We start from the raw sequence: 19,732 nt of genomic DNA, 5'->3' as shown, positions 1-19,732 counted from the left end.
CCAGTACTCTGGCCTGGAAAATCCCATGGGCGGAGGAGCCTGGTGGGCTGCCATCTGTGGGGTCGCACAGAGTCGGACACGACTGAGGTGACTTAGCAGTTAGCGTGGGGGCTCAGATGGTAAAGAATCCATCCGCCTGACAGTGCAGGAGACCTGGGTTCGATTCCTGGGCCAGATAGATCCCCTGGAGGAGGGTATGGCAACCCACTCCACTGTTCTTGCCTGGAGAATCCCATGGACAGAGGAGCCTGGAGGGCTACAGTTTCTGGGGTCACAGAATAGTCAGACACGACTGAGCGACTAACCCTTCATGGACTTCCCTGGTGACCCAGTGGCTAAGACTTTGAGCTGCCAATACAGTGGGCACGGTTTAGATTCCTAGTCGGGGAATTATTTCCACATGCTGCAAAGAAGACCCAGGGATCAAACCCTGGTCTCCTGAACTGCAGGCAAAGTCTCTACTGTCTGAGTCGCCGGGGGAGCCCCAGCTAGCACCTGGTGTCGTCAAATTAAAAAAAAAAAAACATATATATATGTAAAAGAAAAAGCAGCTAAGTAAATATCACCCCTTCAGTACAGGTTGTCAAAACAGGTTCCTTTAGCCATGCAAAATATTTACCCACCTTTGAAAAAGGGCAGAGAAAGGACTTTGGCCTTGACTAGACAGACCTGTGTTGGCAAAGTCACGTCTCTGCTTTTCAACACGCTGTCTAGGTTGGTCACAGCTTTTCTTCCAGGGAGCAAGTGTCTTTTAATTTCATGGCTGCAGTCACCGTCCGCCGTGATTTTGGAGCCCAGGAAAATGAAGTCTGTCACTGTTTCCATTTTTCCCCATCTCTGTGCTATGAAGGGTTGGGACCAGATGATGTGACTGTATGTATAATCATAAAGAAAACAGTGAGGGAAGAGAAGTCTGTACCTGTTTCCAACAGAGCTTTTGTGGATTTTTTTTTTTTTTTTTGGCTGTACTGGGGGCTCAGATGGTAAAGAATCCATCTGCCTAGCAATGCCGGAGACCCAGGTTCTATTCCTGGGCACTGGGTCTTTGTTAGACTTCCCGGATGGCTCAGCAGTAAAGAATCCGCCTTCCAATCCAAGAGACCTGGGTTTGAGACCTGGGTTTGAACCCTGGGTCGGGAAGATCCCCTGGAGAAGGGAACGGCAACCCACTCCAGTCTTCTTGCCTGGAGAATCTCATGGACAGAGGAGCCTGGTGGGCTGCAGTCCATAGGGTTGCAAAAGAGTCAGACAGGCCTGAGCACACTCGCGAAGGGTCAGTCTCTTGTTGTGGGGAGTGTGGGTTACTGTCCAGTTGCAGAGCAGTGGGTCTGGGCATGGGGTGTCAGTCCCTGCGGCTCCCGGACTCGGGAGTCCAGGCTCGGTAGCTGCACTGCCTGGACTTGGTTGCTCTGATGCATTTGGGATCATCCTGGACCGGGGATCGAACCTCTGTTCTCCTGCATTGGTGGGTGGATTCTTAACCAATGGACCACCGAGGAAGGCCCAGTCCTAATTAATAATCACCCTTACAACCATATGGGAGAAGGACACACACACACACACACACACACACACACTTCTACCACACTCAGCAGTTGTGAGTATTTTTTTATGCTCGTGTCCTCCTGGGAGAACGGCCTGGTTGTATGCGACACGAAAATGGTGTGTTGTGTTTGACTCTTTACGACCCCATGGACCGTGGCACCCCAGGCCTCCGTGTCCATCGCCAACTCCTGGACCTTGCTCAAACTCATGTCCATGGAGTCAGTGATGCCATTCAATCATCTCATCCTCTGTCACCCCCTTCTCCTCCCGCCTTCAGTCTTTCCCAACATCAGGGTCTTTTCCAATGAGTCAGGTCTTCCCATCAGGTGACCAAAGTACTGGAGTTTCAGCTTCAACATCAGTCCTTCCAGTGAATATTCAGGACTGATTTCCTTTAGGATGGACTGGTTGGATCTCCTTGCAGTCCAAGGGACTCTCAGGAGTCTTCTCCAACACCACAATTCAAAAACATCAGTTCTTTGGCACTCAGCCTTCTTTACGGTCCAACTCTCCCATCCATACATGACCACTGGAAAAACCATAGCTTTGACTAGACGGACCTTTGTTGACAAAGTAGTGTCTCTGCTTTTTAATATGCTGTCTAGGTGGGTCATAGCTTTTCTTCCAATAAGCAAGCGTCTCTCAATTTCATGGCTGCAGTCACCATCTGCTGTGATTTTGAAGCCCACCCCCCCCTTCCCCAAGATGAAGTCTCTCAGTCTTTCCATTGTTTCCCCGTCTATTTTCTATGAAGGGTTGGACCAGGTGACATGACTGCACGTACGATCGTAATGAAAAAGTTTGAAAGGTCCCAGGAATCTCCAAAATATGACACACAGACAGGAAGTGAGCCCAAGTTACAGTGAAAATAGAGCCTGTGAATTTGGTGGCGTTGGAGCCGGATTGCCCCAAACCCTTGATTTGTTAAAATAAATAAATAGCTGTCAAGGAAAACACAGTAAAACCAGGTCTGCTCGTGCCTGTCACAGCTGCAGCTGTATCTCTTCGTGTAGGGAAACAGAAGTTCCTTTTGGTTTTTTTTAAATTTCCTGTTCGTATTCTTCACCGAGTTCTTAGAGCAGTTTTGGGAGTTGTCATATGGGTGTGTTAGTTTCAGCTTTGTCTTAGAATGACTCGGTGCACCCACCATTTGGCTAACTCAGATTATTTTTTTTTTTTTAAGTCCTGTAAACAGGAGACCAAAAAGTTCCTTTTTTTTTGTTTTAATAATTCCCCAGTGTTTCTCCATGGGGTGGTGGGGTGGGGAGTTCGAGACCTCCCATGTGTTATGAGTTGAGTGCGTTCAAAGAAGATCATCAAACAGGTCAGAGGAGCAAACACCAGCTTGCTTCTGCCCACACTTTGCTAAGTAACCCCTGGTATGGTTTCAGACCGGTTTGTGTCTCTGGGTGGACCTGGCTTCATAGTGAAACCTCTTTGTTCCTGAGGGTCACAGGCTGGGTGGGGACTTTGACATGCGTTTGCAAGTCTGAAACCTCTTTCTTTTTGCTCTGCGTTCTGCCCGTGAAAGTGTTTGATAGAATCTCTTTATTGTCCAGAAGAGCCAGTCAGGACATCATCGACTTTTCAAACAGCCGAGTAATGATTCCTTAGGGTGCTTTTGAGACAGAGAGAGAAAAAAAAAAAAAAAAAAAAAGATAACTTGAAAAAAAGTATATTTTTAATTGATTGATGATTGCTTTTCGATACTGGCTTGGTTTCTGTCATGCAGCAACATGAATTAACCATCACTTCAGTTCAGTCGCTCACGCGTGTCCGACTCTCTGCGACCCCATGGACTGCAGCACGCCAGGCCTCCCTGTCCATCACCAACTCCCAGAGTTCGCCCAAACTTATGTCCATTGAGTCGGTGATGCCATCCAACCATCTCATCCTCTGTCATCCCCATAAGCGTACATATGTCTGGGATTCCCCAGCTGATACTAGTGGAAAAAAAAAAACAACCCACCTGCCAAATGTTAGGAGACCTGGGTTCAGTACCTGGGTGGGGAAGATCCCCTGGAGGAGGGCGTGGCAACCCACTCCAGTATCCTAGCCTGCAGAATCCCATGGACAGAGGAGCCCGGCAGGCTACAGTCCAGTGGGGCCGCAAAGAGTCGGACACGACTGAGCACACACATACATACATGTCCTGTGACTCTTGAATCCCACCTCCGAGTTTGCCTAACAGCTAATCTTTCAGCAGAAACTCTGCAGGCCAGAAGGGAATAGAAGGCTACCTTTAAAGTACTGAAAGAAAAAAAAAAGTAATCTACAACCAAGATTACCTGCAAGGATCTCATTCAACATTGATAGGGAAATCAAAAGGTTTACAGATAAGCAGTTATTATAGAGCGTTTAACACCAGCAAACCAGCTTTCCAGCAAATACTAAAGGCACTTTCGTAGGGCAGCACCCACAGGAGGAAGGAAAGACCTGCAAAAGGAAACCTGACCCAGAACGATGAAGAATCCGCCAGGAGGAACATAGATACATCAATCATTGATTTTCCAGTGTCTGCAGAGAGTTAGGGTGAATTCCCGCTTGTTCATCACCCTTCCTTGAGCACACGGCTAAAGTCAGAAGGGTTGCATTCCAGAGCTTGGAAGGTATTAGTCATCCCCAGACCGTGTAGCCAAAAACATTGTGACCACTTCTTTTTATCAGCGTCCCTCCCCGTCTCCCACCCCCCACCCCCACCCCCAGCCTTGTCTGATTGCACTCTGCCCCTTTGCAAACCCACCAGAAGCGTCGTGGTGGTGTGACCGCAAGGGCGCGGTGGACCGCATTAGGGGTAGCCAGCAAGCAGATGATGCTGCCTCTGGGGCGGGCGAGGAGGCGTGCAGATTTCTCTTTGCAGGGCGAGAATTCAAGTGTGGCCCGTCACCATCTGCTGTGATGGTCTTAGAGGTCAGTGATCCATGGAGGATCCAGATGCCCTCATCTTGGGCATAGAATGAAGCCTTGCTGGATGAAGGGAGCCAGGCAGGTGAATTCTTCAGTGCTTGAACAAGGGGTCACACGGTGTAGGATGAAGACAGAGGGCCTGGGTGGGTCTGAGAGCGGCTTGGCGGGTGGGGGGGGGCTGTCATGGGAGGTGAGGTCACGGGGATGGGGTGCTTGCCTGACCCATGAGGGCAGCCCCCACCCCCGCCACTGTGCTGAGGACTGAGTTAAGGACCACTGGCCTGATTGGGGCTTCCCTGCTGGTGCAGCTGGTAAAGAATCTGCCTGCAGTGTGGGAGACCCGGGTTCCATCCCTGGGTCAGGAAGATCCCCTGGAGGAGAGCATGGCAAACCACTCTTGCCTGGAACATGCTCGTTGACAGAGGAGTCTGGCGGGCTACAGTCCACGGGGTCGCAAAAAGTCAGACAGGACTAAAGCGACTTGGCACTGCACGCAGGGCCTGGCTGGACGGAGGCAGCCCTTGGTAGATGGGATTGATGATTGATGGATGGATGATGGGTTATAGATTTATAGGTGACGGACAGGATGCATGCCTAGCTAGATAGATGAGGCCAATAGATGCAATGATTGGGCAGTTAGATGGATGCGTGTAATGATTGGACAGTTGGATGGATGGATGAATATAAGTAGATAGATCTTGACGTTTTCCTGTGGTCATGTATGGGTGTGAGTCGGACTGTGAAAAAGGCTGAGCACCGAAAAACTGATGCTTTTGAACTGTGGTGTTGGAGAAGACTCTTGAGAGTCCCTTGGACTGCAAGGAGATCCAACCTGTCCATCCTAAACGAAATCAGTCCTGAATATTCCTTGGAAGGACTGATGCTAAAGCTGAAACTCCAATACTTTGGCCATCTCATGCGAAGAGTTGACTGATTGGAAAAGACTTTGATGCTGGGAGGGATTGTGGGCAGGAGGAGAAGGGGACGACAGAGGATGAGATGGCTGGATGGCATCACCGACTCGATGGACGTGAGTTTGAGTGAACTCCAAGATTTGGTGATGGACCAGGGAGGCCTGGCGTGCTGCGATTCATGGGGTCACAAAGAGTCAGACATGACTGAGCGACTGAACTGAACTGAGATCTTGAAAGTGAAAGTCGCTCAGTCGTGTCCGCCTCTTTGCGACCCCCATGGACTGTACAGCCCAAGGAACTCTCCAGGCCAGAATCCTGGGAGTGGGTAGCCTTTCCCTTCTGCAGGAGATAGAAGTTAGATGAATGATCACACATAAATGATATATAAATTGTAGATAAGGTGAATAGACCAGCTAGACTCCTTATAAGCTTCTCACCAGGCTGTGGCTTGTCCTCTCTGCATTCCTGCAGGATAAGGGGACTCCAGGGCTGGGGAAGAAGGTGAGTGTCGCCTGGGGTGTGGACTACACACTCTGTCTGGCTGCAGGAAGCAAGCTTCCCTGTCCGCCTCTGCGAAGGTGGATGCTGGCTTCCCCCAAGATCCCACCTACCCCCCCCCCCCACAAAAAAAAACTTCTCTCCAGCTTACGCTTCACCTCTGTAACCGCTGATGGATCTAATCCATTGTAATCATGCCCGTGGCGTCTACACGGTGCGGGAAGAGGGCTGAGCGCCGGAGAAGGGCGGCTTGCCCCCTGTGGTGCTGGAGAAGAGCTCCCTGAGAGGGCTCCCTCAGACAGCCGGGAGATGCCGCTGTGGAGGTGGTTCGGTGTCCCGCGCCCGTGGGGTGACTGATCTTTGCTGTGACTCGGTGTTCATGGCCTGCCTGTCCTCCCATTGGAGTGTGCCCACGTGTCACCCTGGTGGGACTCCAGGGAAGATGGCCCATGGCCTTGAGCTCCGTGCTGGGCACCTGGAGGTTCGGTGGTTATGAGGGGCACAGACTCGTGGTTTCTGTGGCAGGTGAAGCCCCAGACGGTGTCCCCCACGAGGAGGCCAGTGCGCAGGCCTTGGGGACACCCGGGGTCTCGGGAGGATGGGATGACGGAAGGAAGACCAGCTGGCCGAGCGTGATGGGGAGGATGCTGCATGATGATTCACTGCCTGGTGTCCTCTCTGGGGCCCGCCTCACCCCGTCTGAGTCACGGGGTGCCCCCCTCCCTGTCCCCTCCTCCAGCACATCCGGAGGCTTGAGGGGGAACCGCCTGCAAACCACAGACGCGCTGCAGGCTTCCGGCCCGCGGGCTGGGGTCCTGCCACGCTCTGCAGCGAGCGAACCGCCTTGACGGTTTCTGCCTCTGAGGTCTGCACCAGGCACTCAGCTTCTGGCCGTGTGGACAGTCCGCCCCGCCTCCATGATCGCTGGGGTGGGGCTTGGGTTGGGGGGGTCTGTGTATGGGCCTCCCCGCCGAGGTGGGAGGCACTCAGGGGAGCCGTCAGCTTCTTGAAGTCGGGGTGGGGAGACAGGAGGCAGCCTCCGGGGAGAGCGGGGGCCTGGCCAATGTGGAGACGCCGCCCAGCTGACCGGTAGAGAACCATCCCGGCTGGGCGTCTACCAGAGTCTGCAGTGAGCGCCGCTCAGCAGGGAACCACTGTGTGCACACCCCCTCAGGCAGAAGGTGTGTGCACTGGTTCAGTACGTATTCACGCGCACGCACAGCGCTGGTTCAATACGTATTCACGCGCACGCACACACACAGCGCTGGTTCAATACGTATTCACGCGCACGCGCACGCACAGCGCTGGTTCAATACGTATTCACGCGCATGTGCACACACACGCATACGCACCCATGAGCGCGTACCTGCAGCGCGCACACATACGCACCAGGGTGAACGTCTTCATCGCTCAGTCACGTCTGACTCTCTGCAACCCCATGGACGGAGGAGCCTGGCGGGCCGGCCATGGGACGCTCCAGGCAGGAACACTGGAGTGGGTCGCCATGCCCTCCTCCAGGGGGTCTTCCCGACCCAGGGAGCGAGCCTGCATCGCCCACATGGGGAGGCGGGTGCCTTACCTTCCGAGCCGCCTGGGAAGCCCAGATGTAGGAGTGCGTGCATCTGAGTCTTAAACCCCTTATTCATCGCCCCACCGCCACTTCTGCCTTTTGGGAACCACAAGTTTGTCCTCTGTGTCTGTGAACCTGTTTTGGTTTTATAAATAGCTTCACTGGTCTAATGTTTTTTTACATTGTACACGTCAGCGATACATGATATCTGGCTTTCTCTGTCTGACTGACTTCACTGAGTATAATCGTCTCCAGGTCCACCCATGTGGCCGCAAATGGCATGATTGCATTTTTTTTTTTTTTAAGTAATACCTGTCTGCCTGTTCTTAATACACACATAGGGAAAAAAATCACACACAGAGACACGCTGCCCCAAACTCTCCACTTATACATGGGCACACACCCAAACTGCACACATCAGCATAGGAATCCCCATCTGTACTCACACCGCAAATCCACGCATCCACACTGCACACACAAAGCAGGCACACGTACCTATACGGACACACGCATGCAAACACCCCAAACCACACACCTACACACCAACCCCCCGTGGGTCCCAAGTGAGTGAGAGGCGCTCAGTCGTGTCTGACTCTTTGCGACCCCATGGACTGTAGCCCCGCCAGGCTCCTCTGTCCATGGGATTCTCCAGGCCAGAATACTGGAGTGGGTTGCCATGCCCTCCTCCAGGGGGTCTTCCCGACCCAGGGATCAAACCCGGGTCTCCCGCATTGCAGGCAGATTCCTTACCATCTGAGCCGCCAGGGAATCCCAAGCCACTCTGTAAATGGGCACAGATACATACACACACACACTCAGTCACTCAGCACACACAGCTGCCCGCCCGCCCGCATCCACACAAAAGAGGAAGGGAGAGGCAGGCAGTTCTAGTCTTTCTGTGTGACATTCTGCAGGACGGAACATGTCGTGACCGTCTGGAGCTTCCTGGGGATGAAAGCGGCCTGTTAGATGCCCGGCACTTCCTGAGGTTGGGGGGGTGGGTGCGTGTCATCTTTGATTTGTGCACATTTGCAAAGACCCTGATTCTGGGGAAGATTGAGGGTGGGAGGAGAAGGGGCCGACAGAGGATGAGGTGGTTGGAAGGCATCCCCGACTCAATGGACATGAGTTTGGGTAAACTCCGGCAGGTGGTGATGGACAGGGAGGCCTGGCGTGCTGCAGTCCATGGGGTCACAGAGAGTCGGACACGACTGAGCGACTGGACTGAACGGAACAGTGATCCTTCAATCGGCCACCATTCTCCTTCCTGCGGACCGGACGCTCAGCAGAATTACCTTGGCTTTTCTTCATCTCATCGTTAATTGGAAATAGAAATAGTGTTGACATCGTTTCAATAAAGCAGCCAGCAACCGGATAGAACAGCAGCGGAATAAAGGCAGCTCCCCCCTTCTCGGCAGCAGTTAAGAAAGAAAAGGAAAAGTTACCCTTTTCCGGATCGTCTGGTGTTTCTACAGGAAGTGCGTTTGGGTTGTTTAGTTACAGACAGGTTGCTATGCCACGGGTTTTCGTCTCCACGTTTTTCTCCGTCGTGTGTTGGAAATTGGGCTTTTCCGGTAACTCAGACGGTGAAGAATCCTGTCAGTGCAGGAGACGCGGGTTGGATCCCTGGGGCGTGAAGAACCCCCTGGAGGAGGCAATGGCTACCCACCCCAGTGCTGGAAGCTGCTCCCTGCCGATTTCGAAAGACGTGCTTTTTTTGTTAGAGTAACTCACGTGCAGAGTTATCCTGGTTTCCCGCTAGTTTAATTGATGTTAAACCCGGAGATCGTCGACAGTCTAAAACATGAGCTGACGTGTTCTTACTTTGAGGCTTCAGGGTGAATATTGCAAGAGAGAACTCAACACGTGATCCACCTTCCAAAACCACACCCCCTTTGTATTGATTTCTTACCTTCTGAATTTAATTTTTCGCAACTAACTGGACTGTTTTTTTTTTTTTTTCCAGATGATTTCGATTTATCGCTCGCCCTTGATGGTAAGTCAGATTGCAAGCGTTTTATAGACTTGGAGTAGATTCTATACACTCTATGCTCTACTCTATTCTGTTCCATATTACTGTCGGTAGATCTTCTGAAACACGTCTTAACGGCGATCCCCAGACTCACATTTGTTGAGGAAAATCGGGATGCTCTCATCGGGATACGTTAATCCTTTTTTTTTTGGATTGAATAACTTCCGTACTCTGTGGCGGTCAGGAGGCCACACGGGATTGCCAGGCGCTTGGAGAAGTGGGTGGTCCCCTGTGGGCTGGTCCTCGGTGAGCTGATTCCCTGTGGACTGGTCTCTCATGGGCTGATTCCCCGGGTACTGGTCTCCTGTGGGCTGGTTTTCCGTGGGCTGTCCCCCGGGGGCAGGTCTCCTGTGGGGTGGTTTTCCACGGACTGGTCCCCTGTAGACTGGTCCCCTGTGGGCTTGTCCCTCGTGGGCTGGTTTTCCATGGACTGGTCCCCTGTGGGCTTGTCCCCCGTGGGCTGATTTCCTGTAGGCTTGTCCCTTGTGGGCTGGTCTCCTGTGGGCTGGACTTTTGTGAGCTGGTTTCTTGTGGGCTGATTTCCTGTGGGCTTGTCCCTTGTGGGCTGGTTTCTGTGGGCTGGTCTCCTGTGGCTTTGTCCCTCGTGGGCTGGTTTTCCATGGACTGGTCCCCTGTGGGCTGGTCTCCCGTGGGCTGTCCCCCATGGGCTGGTCTCCTGTGGGCTGGTTTTCCGTGGACTGGTCCCCCATGGGCTGATTTCCTGTGGGCTTGTCCCTTGTGGGCTGATTTCCTGTGGGCTTGTCCCTCGTGGGCTGATTTTCTGTGGGCTTGTCCCTTGTGGGCTGGTCCCTTGTGGGCTGGTTTTCCATGGACTGGTCCCCTATGGGCTGGTCTCCCGTGGGCTGTCCCCCGTGGGCTGGTTTCCTGGGGGCTGGTCCTCTGTGGGCTGATTTCCTGTGGGCTTGTCCCTCGTGGGCTGGTTTCCCATGGACTGGTCCCCCGTGGGCTGGTCTCCTGTGGGCTGGACTTCTGTGAGCTGGTTTCTCGTGGGCTGATTTTCTGTGGGCTGGTCCCCCGTGGGCTGGTCCCCCGTGGGCTGGTGCTCCATGGACTGGTCCCTCTGTGGGCCAGCCCCCCGTGGGCTGCTCCGCCGGGGTCACCCTGACTCCATCCCTCATCCTGCGGCCGCGTCTCCCCAATCTCCGCATCTCCTTTCACGTGGCCACTTGGCGTCAGCGCCTCTCCATCTCCCAGTCTCCGTCTCCTAAGGGCCCTCGTCTGTACGGGTCTGTGCTAACCCACCGTGAACCCCCACCTTCACCAACGTTACTTGCAAAGACCCTCTTTGTAAAGTAGGTCGGATGCTGAGGCTCCCGTGGAATCTGGGGGCCCAGGATCCATCCCAGGACGTCTCTTTTTAACAACTGGGGTCCGATGCGGAGGCATCAGTGAAACCACAAGAGCAGCAGCGTTCCCAAAAGCCATCGGTTGGGAGTGTTCGGGAGGGGAACAGTCTTATTCTTGATGGTGAGAGTCTTCTTCTGCTTGGCTGCTGGGAAGAGGTGCCCTGGAGGTGTCCGTGATCTCAGCCCCACTCTGCCTTGCTGCCCAGAGGATCAGCCTTGGTGGGAGTCCCAGGTGGCCAAAAGGGTGCTCCGCCTAAGAAACTGGAACAGCCTTTTAGTTTTAGCCAGGGGTCCGCCATCCCTCTGCTCCCCCAGCTCCTGCAAAGGCCCCGAGCTCTGCCCCGTGACCTGGTGCTAAACAGCTGTTCTCCGGGCTTCCTCTTCCGCTCCTTGGCCGCTGGCTGAGCTGTCTGGAAAACATGATGCTTCAGACATTCTCTGACTCTTTTTTTTTTTTTCTTTCTTTCTCTGAAACGTATTTATTTGGCTTTGCTGGGCCTTTGTGGCAGACAGTGGACTTTCTCTAATTTTGGCAAGCGGGGGTTACTCTCTAATTGGGGTACACGGGCTTCTCATTTTGGGGGCTCCGCTTGTTGCAGAGCAGGGGTTCTAGGCCATGCAGGATTCAAGAGTTGGATCTTGAAGTGATTCAAGAGTTGTGGGAGCGTGGGCTTACATGCCTTGTGGGATCTTCCCAGATCAGGGCTTGAATCCCTGTCCCCTGCATTAGCAGGGGGATCCTTAACTCCTGGACCCACCCAGGGAAGACCACCCCTCTCTGACTCTTTTTAAGGAAAACAGGAGAGCGTGGAGGGTTGACTGTGTTTCCCAGCCACCAGATTTCCTGGCTGAAATGTCTTTTCTCTTTCACAGATGACAAGAAACCCACTCCTCCTCCACAAAAACCAGCGCCCGGTAAGAAGCAGAGGTGCTCAGCGTCCAAAAACTCAGCGCAGAAGCTGTCATGCACCCCACTTTCACCAGGAGCTGGGGGAGATGCAGATGGCTAGATGCCCGCAATGGATACAGCGTGGTTAATATTTGAACGATGCTGTGATGTCTCACGTCCAGCAGCGGCTGTAAAAGAGCAGACACTGACACTTTGGCGAGGTGCTCTGGGGGTCCCGTGGGAAGCGTCTCTTTATGCCGAGTATCTGTTACTGGATTTCAATACTCATCTCTCGGGAGGAGCAATTTTAGAAGCTGGGACCCTCTTATAACCCGTGAGCAGACTCAGATCTCAGTGTCCACGAGGACCATACCTGATGACACTCACCCTTTCTGGAAAAATCTCAAGGTTCAGAAACCAGTGACAGAATTGCCTAAGGATCAGATTCACTGGGGTGTGGGGGCGGCTTCCCAGGTGGGGCTAGTGGGAAAGAACCCGCCTGCCAATGCAGGAGACATGAGAGACGCAGGTTCAACCCCTGAGTCGGGAAGATCCCTTGGTGGAGGGCGTGGCAACCCACTCCAGTCCAGTATTCTTGCCTGGAGAATCCCACGGCAGAGGAGCGTGGTAGGGTACAGTCCATGGGGTTGCAGGGAGTTGAACACGACTGAAGTGACTTAGCTCACACACACACACGCACGCACGCACGCACGCACACATGAGCACACACACAGATTCACTGGGGGTTAGCCACCCGGCATTCAATCAATGCCCAAAGTTAACCGAGCTCTTATCACTTATTTATATATATATATGTATATATAACAGCTCCGTTTAATTATTGGATTTCTCATGTAAAAAGGTGAACATGTTAGTCAGTCGTGTCTGACTCTCTGCAAGCCCATGAACGGTGTAGCCCACCCGGCTCCTCTGTCTGTGGGACTGTCCAGGCAGGAATGGCAGAGTGGGTTGCCATTGCCCTCTCCAGGGGATCTCCCTGACCCAGGGATCGAACCTGGGTCTTTTGCATTACAGGCCATGTCTTTACTGTCTGAGCTACCAGGGAAGCGTCGTGAGTAAAGGATAGCGTTGCTCATGTGACTCTGTGTTTGACCCACCCATGTGTGCGGAATATGCTGGCTGAGTCACTGTTGAACAACGGAAATGTGAACCATCACGAGCTCCCTGGAACGCTGATGGTGTTTCCTACGTATGACTCACGATGGCTCAGAACCTTGTGCTGGGTGGGCACAGAACCTCTCCTGGGTGTCTCTGGGACTTGAGTCCTTAAGACAAAGAAGGCCACCTCTAAAATCTCCAACCCTCTGAAACATCACATCAGTTTTTCGAGCACGCCTGGGTCAGCCGAATCACTTTTTCACTGGATGTGAACCCAAATCAGGCCACGCGTTTCTGTTGTTGTATTATAACAACTATATTGCCAAAGTCACGGGCGACTTGGGAGAGTTGGTTTCAGGATGGACAGTCAACGGGGAAAGAATTGTCTGCAGACAGAAGTCGGAATTCCAGCTTGGTCCAGGGGGCCCATAACTGATTGATAGATACCTTTCAGGATTTTGACTTTTCCCTTTGATTCTTTTCCTGGAAGAGAAGAAGGGTGTGAACACGGTCAGGAGTTCCGTATTGCGGTTGATACACACTGATACGCTCTACTGTCTGCGTCGAAAGCCATTTCTGCAGAACTTCAGTTCACGCAGAACTTCAGCGTTCACTGTCTTTTCTCCTTTAGGGAATGATGACTTCGATTTGACCGATGCCATTGGTGGTGGAGGAGACGGTAAGTAGTCTTGTCGGAAATCTCCTGTGGGTCTGACCTGGTTATTGGATCATTTCAAAGAGGCTTTTTTTCTCTTTTAATTAAATCAAATGAGTTTGCCCCCCGGAAAAGCCTAAGGAACGGGTGTTATTGTTTGTTGGTTTTGAGCTTTTGGCTTTTGTCTGTCTTCTTTGGATTTAGAACTTACGGTGTCTGTGGGGATACGAGACAGAATGAAAACACCCTGGGCAGGGCTGGCCTCGTGGGGTCGGGTGGGGTCACGCCCAGTAGGTCTTCCATCCTTGGTGGAACGAAGGCTGTGTGGCCGCTGTATTCAAAATGGTAGCACAGTTTGAGCAAGGATATGCAAAACGCATTCTCAGTTGGCACCGGACCCCACAAATTCTGTAGCGGGCCCAGCCATCTGCTTTATTTGCTATTGGAAGTGAAGTGTTACAGCTGGATGCTGACGGACAGAAACCCACAGGTGGCTGTGCGTACGTATCCCCACCGTGACAAGGTGTCCCCGGCCGTGACAAAGGGCACACTTTCGTTTCCCACAGTCCAGTTAGCCAGCTGTATGCAAATGCTTCCCAGATGGCGCTTAGTGGTGAAGAACCCGCCTGCCGCTGCGCCAGATGTAAGAGACGTGGGTTTGATCCCTGGGTCGGGAAGATTCCCTGGAGGAGGGCATGGCACCCCACTCCAGTATCCTTGCCTGGAGAATCCCATGGACAGAGGAGCCTGGCGGGCCACAGTCCATGGGGTCGCAGAGAGTCGGACACGCCTGGAGCGACTTGGCACCCACACGTGCAAACGCGTGTTCTGTGTTCTTGACCTCAGAGTGCTCATAACTGCAACTGTCCTCTTTCACAGATGACCGAGTGTCACCCAAGCCGCCGAAGCCAAAACCTCAGCCAAACCCCAAGCAGCCTGGCACTTCTGGTGAGACCCTGGGGCTCCTTGTGTGTGTTTCAGAGTTCAGTGACCTCTGTGTCAGCTGAAAGGAGGTCATTCCAGACTTAGCGTGATCCTACAGTGAATTATGGCAACCCGCTCCAGTGTTCTTGCCTGGAGAATCCCATGGACGGAGGAGCCTGGTGGGCTACAGTCCATGGGGTCGCATAGAGTCGGACACGACTGAGCGACTTCACTTTCTCTTACAGTGAATGCTCTGTACAAAGGAATTCCAATTTTCCAGTCTTGGAAAGCAGTATTCAGAAAGATTTCTTTTTCTTTTTTTTTTTTGATTTGATGTTTAGTTTGCTGATTTTACTTCCAAGATTGCAGTGGAAATAAAATTAAAAAAAAGAAAAACAGTGTAAGGTTTTAAATATAGAGAATCAATTTGGGAAAGCATGGGCTTCCCTGGAAGCTCAGCTGGTAAAGAATCTGCAACGCAAGAGACCCCAGTTCGATGACTGGATCTTGAAGACCCCCTGGAGAAGGGACAGGCCACCCACTCCAGGATTCTTGGGCTTCCCTGGTGGCTCAGCTGGTGAAGAATCTGCCTGCAATGTGGGAGACCTGGGTTCCGTCCCGGGGTCGGGACGATCCCCTGGAGGAGGGCATGGCAGTCCACTCTAGTATTCTTGCGTGGAGAACCCCACGGACAGAGGAGCCACTCATCCATACACACACACACACACACACACACACACATAGATGGAAAAACCTGCGTTTCATGATCGAGTCTGTTGCTGTTGGTGGCAGCATTCCAGAGAGCCTTCTCCACGAGTTCTTTCCCTATTCCCCGTTGCCCACCGAAACTCCGCATAGTCCGCTCCTGGAAACCACCCTCTGTTTCGGGCAGCTTGCCCAGAGGATGGTGGATAATTTTGAACAGTGGAATTTGTCTCATCACGGGCTCCCTGGGGCAGGAACACTTTCCCAGGAGCATCTCACGATAACTCGGTAAGTCGCGTTGGGTGGATACATAAGCTCTCCCAGTTGTCTCTGGGACTCGAAAAAGAGTCTTTAAGAAGGCAGCATCTGAAACCGTCAGGAGTCTTTCATTTTGTGGACAGAGAGCATCCTTTTATGGAGCACAGCTGGGTCAGTTGAATCCCTTTTTCAGTGGGCACTAGCCTAGATTTGGCCACAGATATCTGTCCTTACATTGTAACATCTGTATTGCGAAAGTCATTGGCAGCTTGGGAGGGTTGGTTATAGGCTGGACAGTTAATGGGAAAGAATTCTGTGCAGGCAGAATTTGGAATTCCCGCTCGGCCCATGGGGCGTAATTATAGGTTGCTTTCATTATCTTGATTTCGTGTTTCCTTGTATTTTTCTTCTTGACCTTACGTTCTTCTAAGACTGTGAAAACGGTCGGAGTTTGGTTTTGCTGTTGAGTTTTTGGTCAGCCTGATAACTCGATACTGTCTGTATAGAAAGCCATTTCTGGTCTTCGTTTCACACACAACTTCAGTCTTCACTGTCTTTCTCCTTTAGGGAATGATAACTGGGATTTAAACGACGCCCTTGATGGTGGAGGAAAGGGTAAGTAGGCTGTCTTAAATCTCCTACGTGTCTGACTTGATTATTTATCATTTCAAAGGAGTGTGTGTCTCTCTTAAAGATGTCAAATTCGTTTTCACCGGGAAACCCTGAGGAATAGGTGTATGGTTTCTGGAATTGAGTTTTTGGCTTTTTTTCTGTACGCCGATAAGAAAGGTACATCACGAGCCCACGTGATGGGGGAGGATCAACCAGGCTGGGGAGGTGCCTGGACACAGGTACCTTATCTTTTGTTTTAGAACTCTTAGAGTCTTTGGGGTGTGTAAGGCACTTTGAATACCATTGGTCGGGCTGGGCCTCACAGGCACGTGGGAACACGCAGGAACCCCACACTCACAAGGGGCTCCATTTTTGGTTGAACAAACAGAGGCCACACTTTCATTGCTCACGGTTCAGTGTGGCCGCCGTATTGAAATTCCTGGCGCAGTGTGGAGCACGGACGTGCAAAGTGCATTTTTTCACTCTGCACTGGACCCCACGCGTTCTGCCGCTGGCCCAGCCATCTGCTCTATTTCCTGTGGGAGAGACAGGAAGTGAGGGTTATAGCTGGATGCCGACGGACACGAATCCGCAGGTGGCTGTGCGTACGTTCATCCCCAGCACGACAAGGTGTCCCCGGCCGTGACAAAGGGCACACTTCCGTTTCCCACTTAACTGTCTGTACGCAAGCGCTTCCCAGGTGGTGCCAGTGATTAAAAACAAAAAACAAAAAACAAAAAACCTGCCTGCCCAAGGCAGTACACATAAGAGATATGGGTTTGATCTCCGGGTCTGGAAGATCCCCTGGAGGAGGGCATGGCAACCCACTCCAGTATCCTTGCCTGGAGAATCCCCCTGGACAGAGGAGCCTGGCAGGCTATAGTCCACGGGGCCGCAGAAGAGTCGGACACGACTGAGCGACTTACACGCACTCGTGCAAACGCATGTCTTGCTTTCTTGACCTCAGAGTGCTCATAAGTGCAACCGTCCTCTTTCACAGGTGGCGGAGCGTCACCCGACTCACCGAACTCAAAACCTCAGCCAGACCCCAAGCAGCCTGACTCTAACGGTGAGACCCCGGGGCGCCTGGGGTTCCTTGTGTGCGTTTCAGGCTTCCGTGATTCCTGTGTCAGCTGAAAGGCGGTCATTCCAGGGTTCGCGTGATCGTACAGTGCACGCTCTGTGTGAGGGAATGCCGATTTTCCAGTCCTGGAAAGCAGTATTCAAAAAGATATTTTTTTTGTTCTTTTGGATTCGATGTTTAGTTTGCTGACTTTACTTACCAGGTTTTAATGAAAGCTCAGAAGTATTCAGTGTGATTTTTAATATAGAGAATGAATCTGGAGAAACATGAGCTTGAGCAAAAGCTCTTTGTTTTTTCTTGATGCTTGTTGCTTTTTCTCACCCATCTTCGTGTTCTCAGAGACATTTGACTGCCGTCAGTTTTCTGAGTTGAAGAGCTGTCGAAACTTCCCGTTTTGAGTGGACTTCTTTTGTGCATTGAGATGCTTTATTTGCTTGTATACTTTGCACATTTATGTATTTGTTTGATGGCGTCACCAACTCAATGGACGTTGAGTTGGAGCAAACTCTGGGAGATGGGGATGGACGGGGAGGTCTGGCATGCTGCAGTCCGTGGGGTCGCAAAGAGTCGGTCAAGACTGAGTGACTGGCTGAACTGATTTATTTGTTTAATTTTTAACCTGGAAAAATAGGAATAGTGTCCATCTTCTAACACAGTGAAGGGGATTATTCTCTCTAGTATTTTATATCCGTTTAAATGCAAGCAATGGTAAGTGAAACGGTCAGCCTTTAATTCATACTGTGTTATAACGTTCTTGTTCACTTGCCAAGTCACGTCCGACTCTCCACGACCCCATGGACTGCAGCACGCCAGGCCTCCCTGTCTGTCCATCACCAACTCCCGAAGCTTGCCCAGACTCATGTCCATCCAGCCGGTGATGCCATCCACCCACCTCATCCTCTGTCGTCCCCTTCTCCTCCCGCCTTCAGTCTTTCCCAGCATCAGGGTCTTTTCCAGTGAGTCGGGTTTTCGCATCAGGGGGCCAGAGTATTGGAGCTTCAGCTTCAGCATCAGCCCTTCCACTGAAGATTCAGGCTTGCTTTCCTTCAGAATGTACTGGTTGGATCTCCTTGCAGTCCAAGGGACTCTCAGGAGTCTTCTCCAGCACCGCAGTTACAAAGCATCAGCGGCGCTCAGCCTTCTCGATGGTCTGACTCTCACATCCGTACACGACCCCTGGGATAACCATGGCTTTCAATGTACAGACCTTGGTCGGCAATGATCTGTATCTGTGTTTGCTTTTTAATGTGCTGTTTAGGTTTCTCACAGCCTTCCATCCACAATGTCAAACTTTTCGCTAACGAGTATTCCAGAAGCATTTTCTGAAGTTATTTGCAAGTTTTAATCGTATGAGTTTTCTTGGCAGTTAGGTGCGTCCACACCTGATGGCTAATTCTGAAGATGGTGTGTGTCTTCTGATCGTTCAGAATGACAGGTCTGTTAGTTTATGATAGTTTAGAACGTGGGTGTCCCAGGGGGTCAGCATGGGCGTCGGAGGCGGCCTCTTAGGAGGGTGGGGGGTGGTGGAGGGAGCTCAGCACTGCCGAAGAGCCCGCGTGATGGGGGAGAATCAGCCAGGCTGGGGAGGTACCTGGACACAGAGCTGCAAAGCAGACAGACGGTGCGCACACACTCAGGCTCAGATACAAGGCACACGCGCCCACGTACATGCGCAGCGCTTGTTCAGTACATGCTTGTGCACGCAGACACGCGTGTGAACACGTGTGCACTCACGTCCCTCTGGGCGCTGGTGCAGTGGGCCCCTATGCAGTGCGCACGCTCTGGGAAGCACACACACGCATACAGGCACACGAACACACACGCATAGACTCCTGCGATCCCTGTTGGGTGGATACATTGCAACCTCTGCCAGCTCTTGCTGGCACTTGAAAAAGCGTCCTTAAAACGAAGAAGGCAGCCTCTGAAAGCATCAGCGGTGGTCACATCATTTCTGTCCAGCACAAAGGGGTTTGGAACATCCATGTCGCAGAAGTTGTCTGCAGCTTGGTAGAGGATGGTGGTTATACGTTGGATGGTCAGAGGCAGAGAATGCCCCATAGGCCGAAGCTGACGCTGTGGCTCAGTTCTCGAGGCCTAATTGATTTATAAATTACCATCATTAGTTTGGTTTGGCTTTATTCTTCTCCTTGAGGAGGAAAGTGAGATGAAAGCAGTTGGGAATTTGATATTTCTCTGCAGTCTTTGGGCTTCCCTGGTGGCTCAGCTGCTAAAGAATCCGCCTGCAATGCAGGAGACCTGGGTTCCATCCCTGGGTCGGGAAGATCCCCTGGAGAAGGGAACAGCTACCCACTCCAGTTCTCCGGCTTGGAGAATTCCTCGGGCTGTATAGCCCACGGGGTCGCCAAGACTCGGACACGACTGAGCGACTTTCACTTTCGTGACCCTTTGCTCAGTCTGATATTCTGTAGCATCCATGCCGAAGGCCATTTCTGCCGTTCACTTCAGCTAGAATTTCAGTGTTGAGCGTTTTTCTCCTTTAGGGAATGACGAGTCCGCTTTAAAAGATGCTGTTGGTGATGGAGGAAACAGTTAGTAATTAGCCTTAAGTCTCCCATGTGTCTGACTGGCTTATTTATCATTTCAGAGAGGCTTGTCTCTTGGAAGGAAGTGGACTGAGGTTTCACTCGGAAAG

General features: G+C 52.0%; 1 protein-coding gene across 1 annotated transcript in view; it reads left to right on the top strand.

Moving 5' to 3' along the window:
* The window catches only part of CD99 (CD99 molecule), a 33,657-nt gene that overhangs the window by 2,285 nt on the left and 11,640 nt on the right, over window positions 1-19,732 (top strand). The window contains exons 2-7 of the mRNA XM_018043745.1: window positions 9,401-9,430; window positions 11,707-11,748; window positions 13,473-13,520; window positions 14,376-14,444; window positions 15,951-15,998; window positions 16,996-17,064. Coding sequence (XP_017899234.1) covers window positions 9,401-9,430; window positions 11,707-11,748; window positions 13,473-13,520; window positions 14,376-14,444; window positions 15,951-15,998; window positions 16,996-17,064 — 306 coding nt within the window. The remainder of the gene's footprint in view (window positions 1-9,400; window positions 9,431-11,706; window positions 11,749-13,472; window positions 13,521-14,375; window positions 14,445-15,950; window positions 15,999-16,995; window positions 17,065-19,732) is intronic.

The sequence above is a fragment of the Capra hircus genome (assembly GCF_001704415.2).
Source record: "Capra hircus breed San Clemente chromosome X unlocalized genomic scaffold, ASM170441v1, whole genome shotgun sequence".
Taxonomy (NCBI): Eukaryota; Metazoa; Chordata; class Mammalia; order Artiodactyla; family Bovidae; genus Capra; species Capra hircus.
The sequence above is the reverse complement of the archived record's forward strand: the minus strand, read 5'-3'. Positions and strand labels throughout refer to the sequence as shown.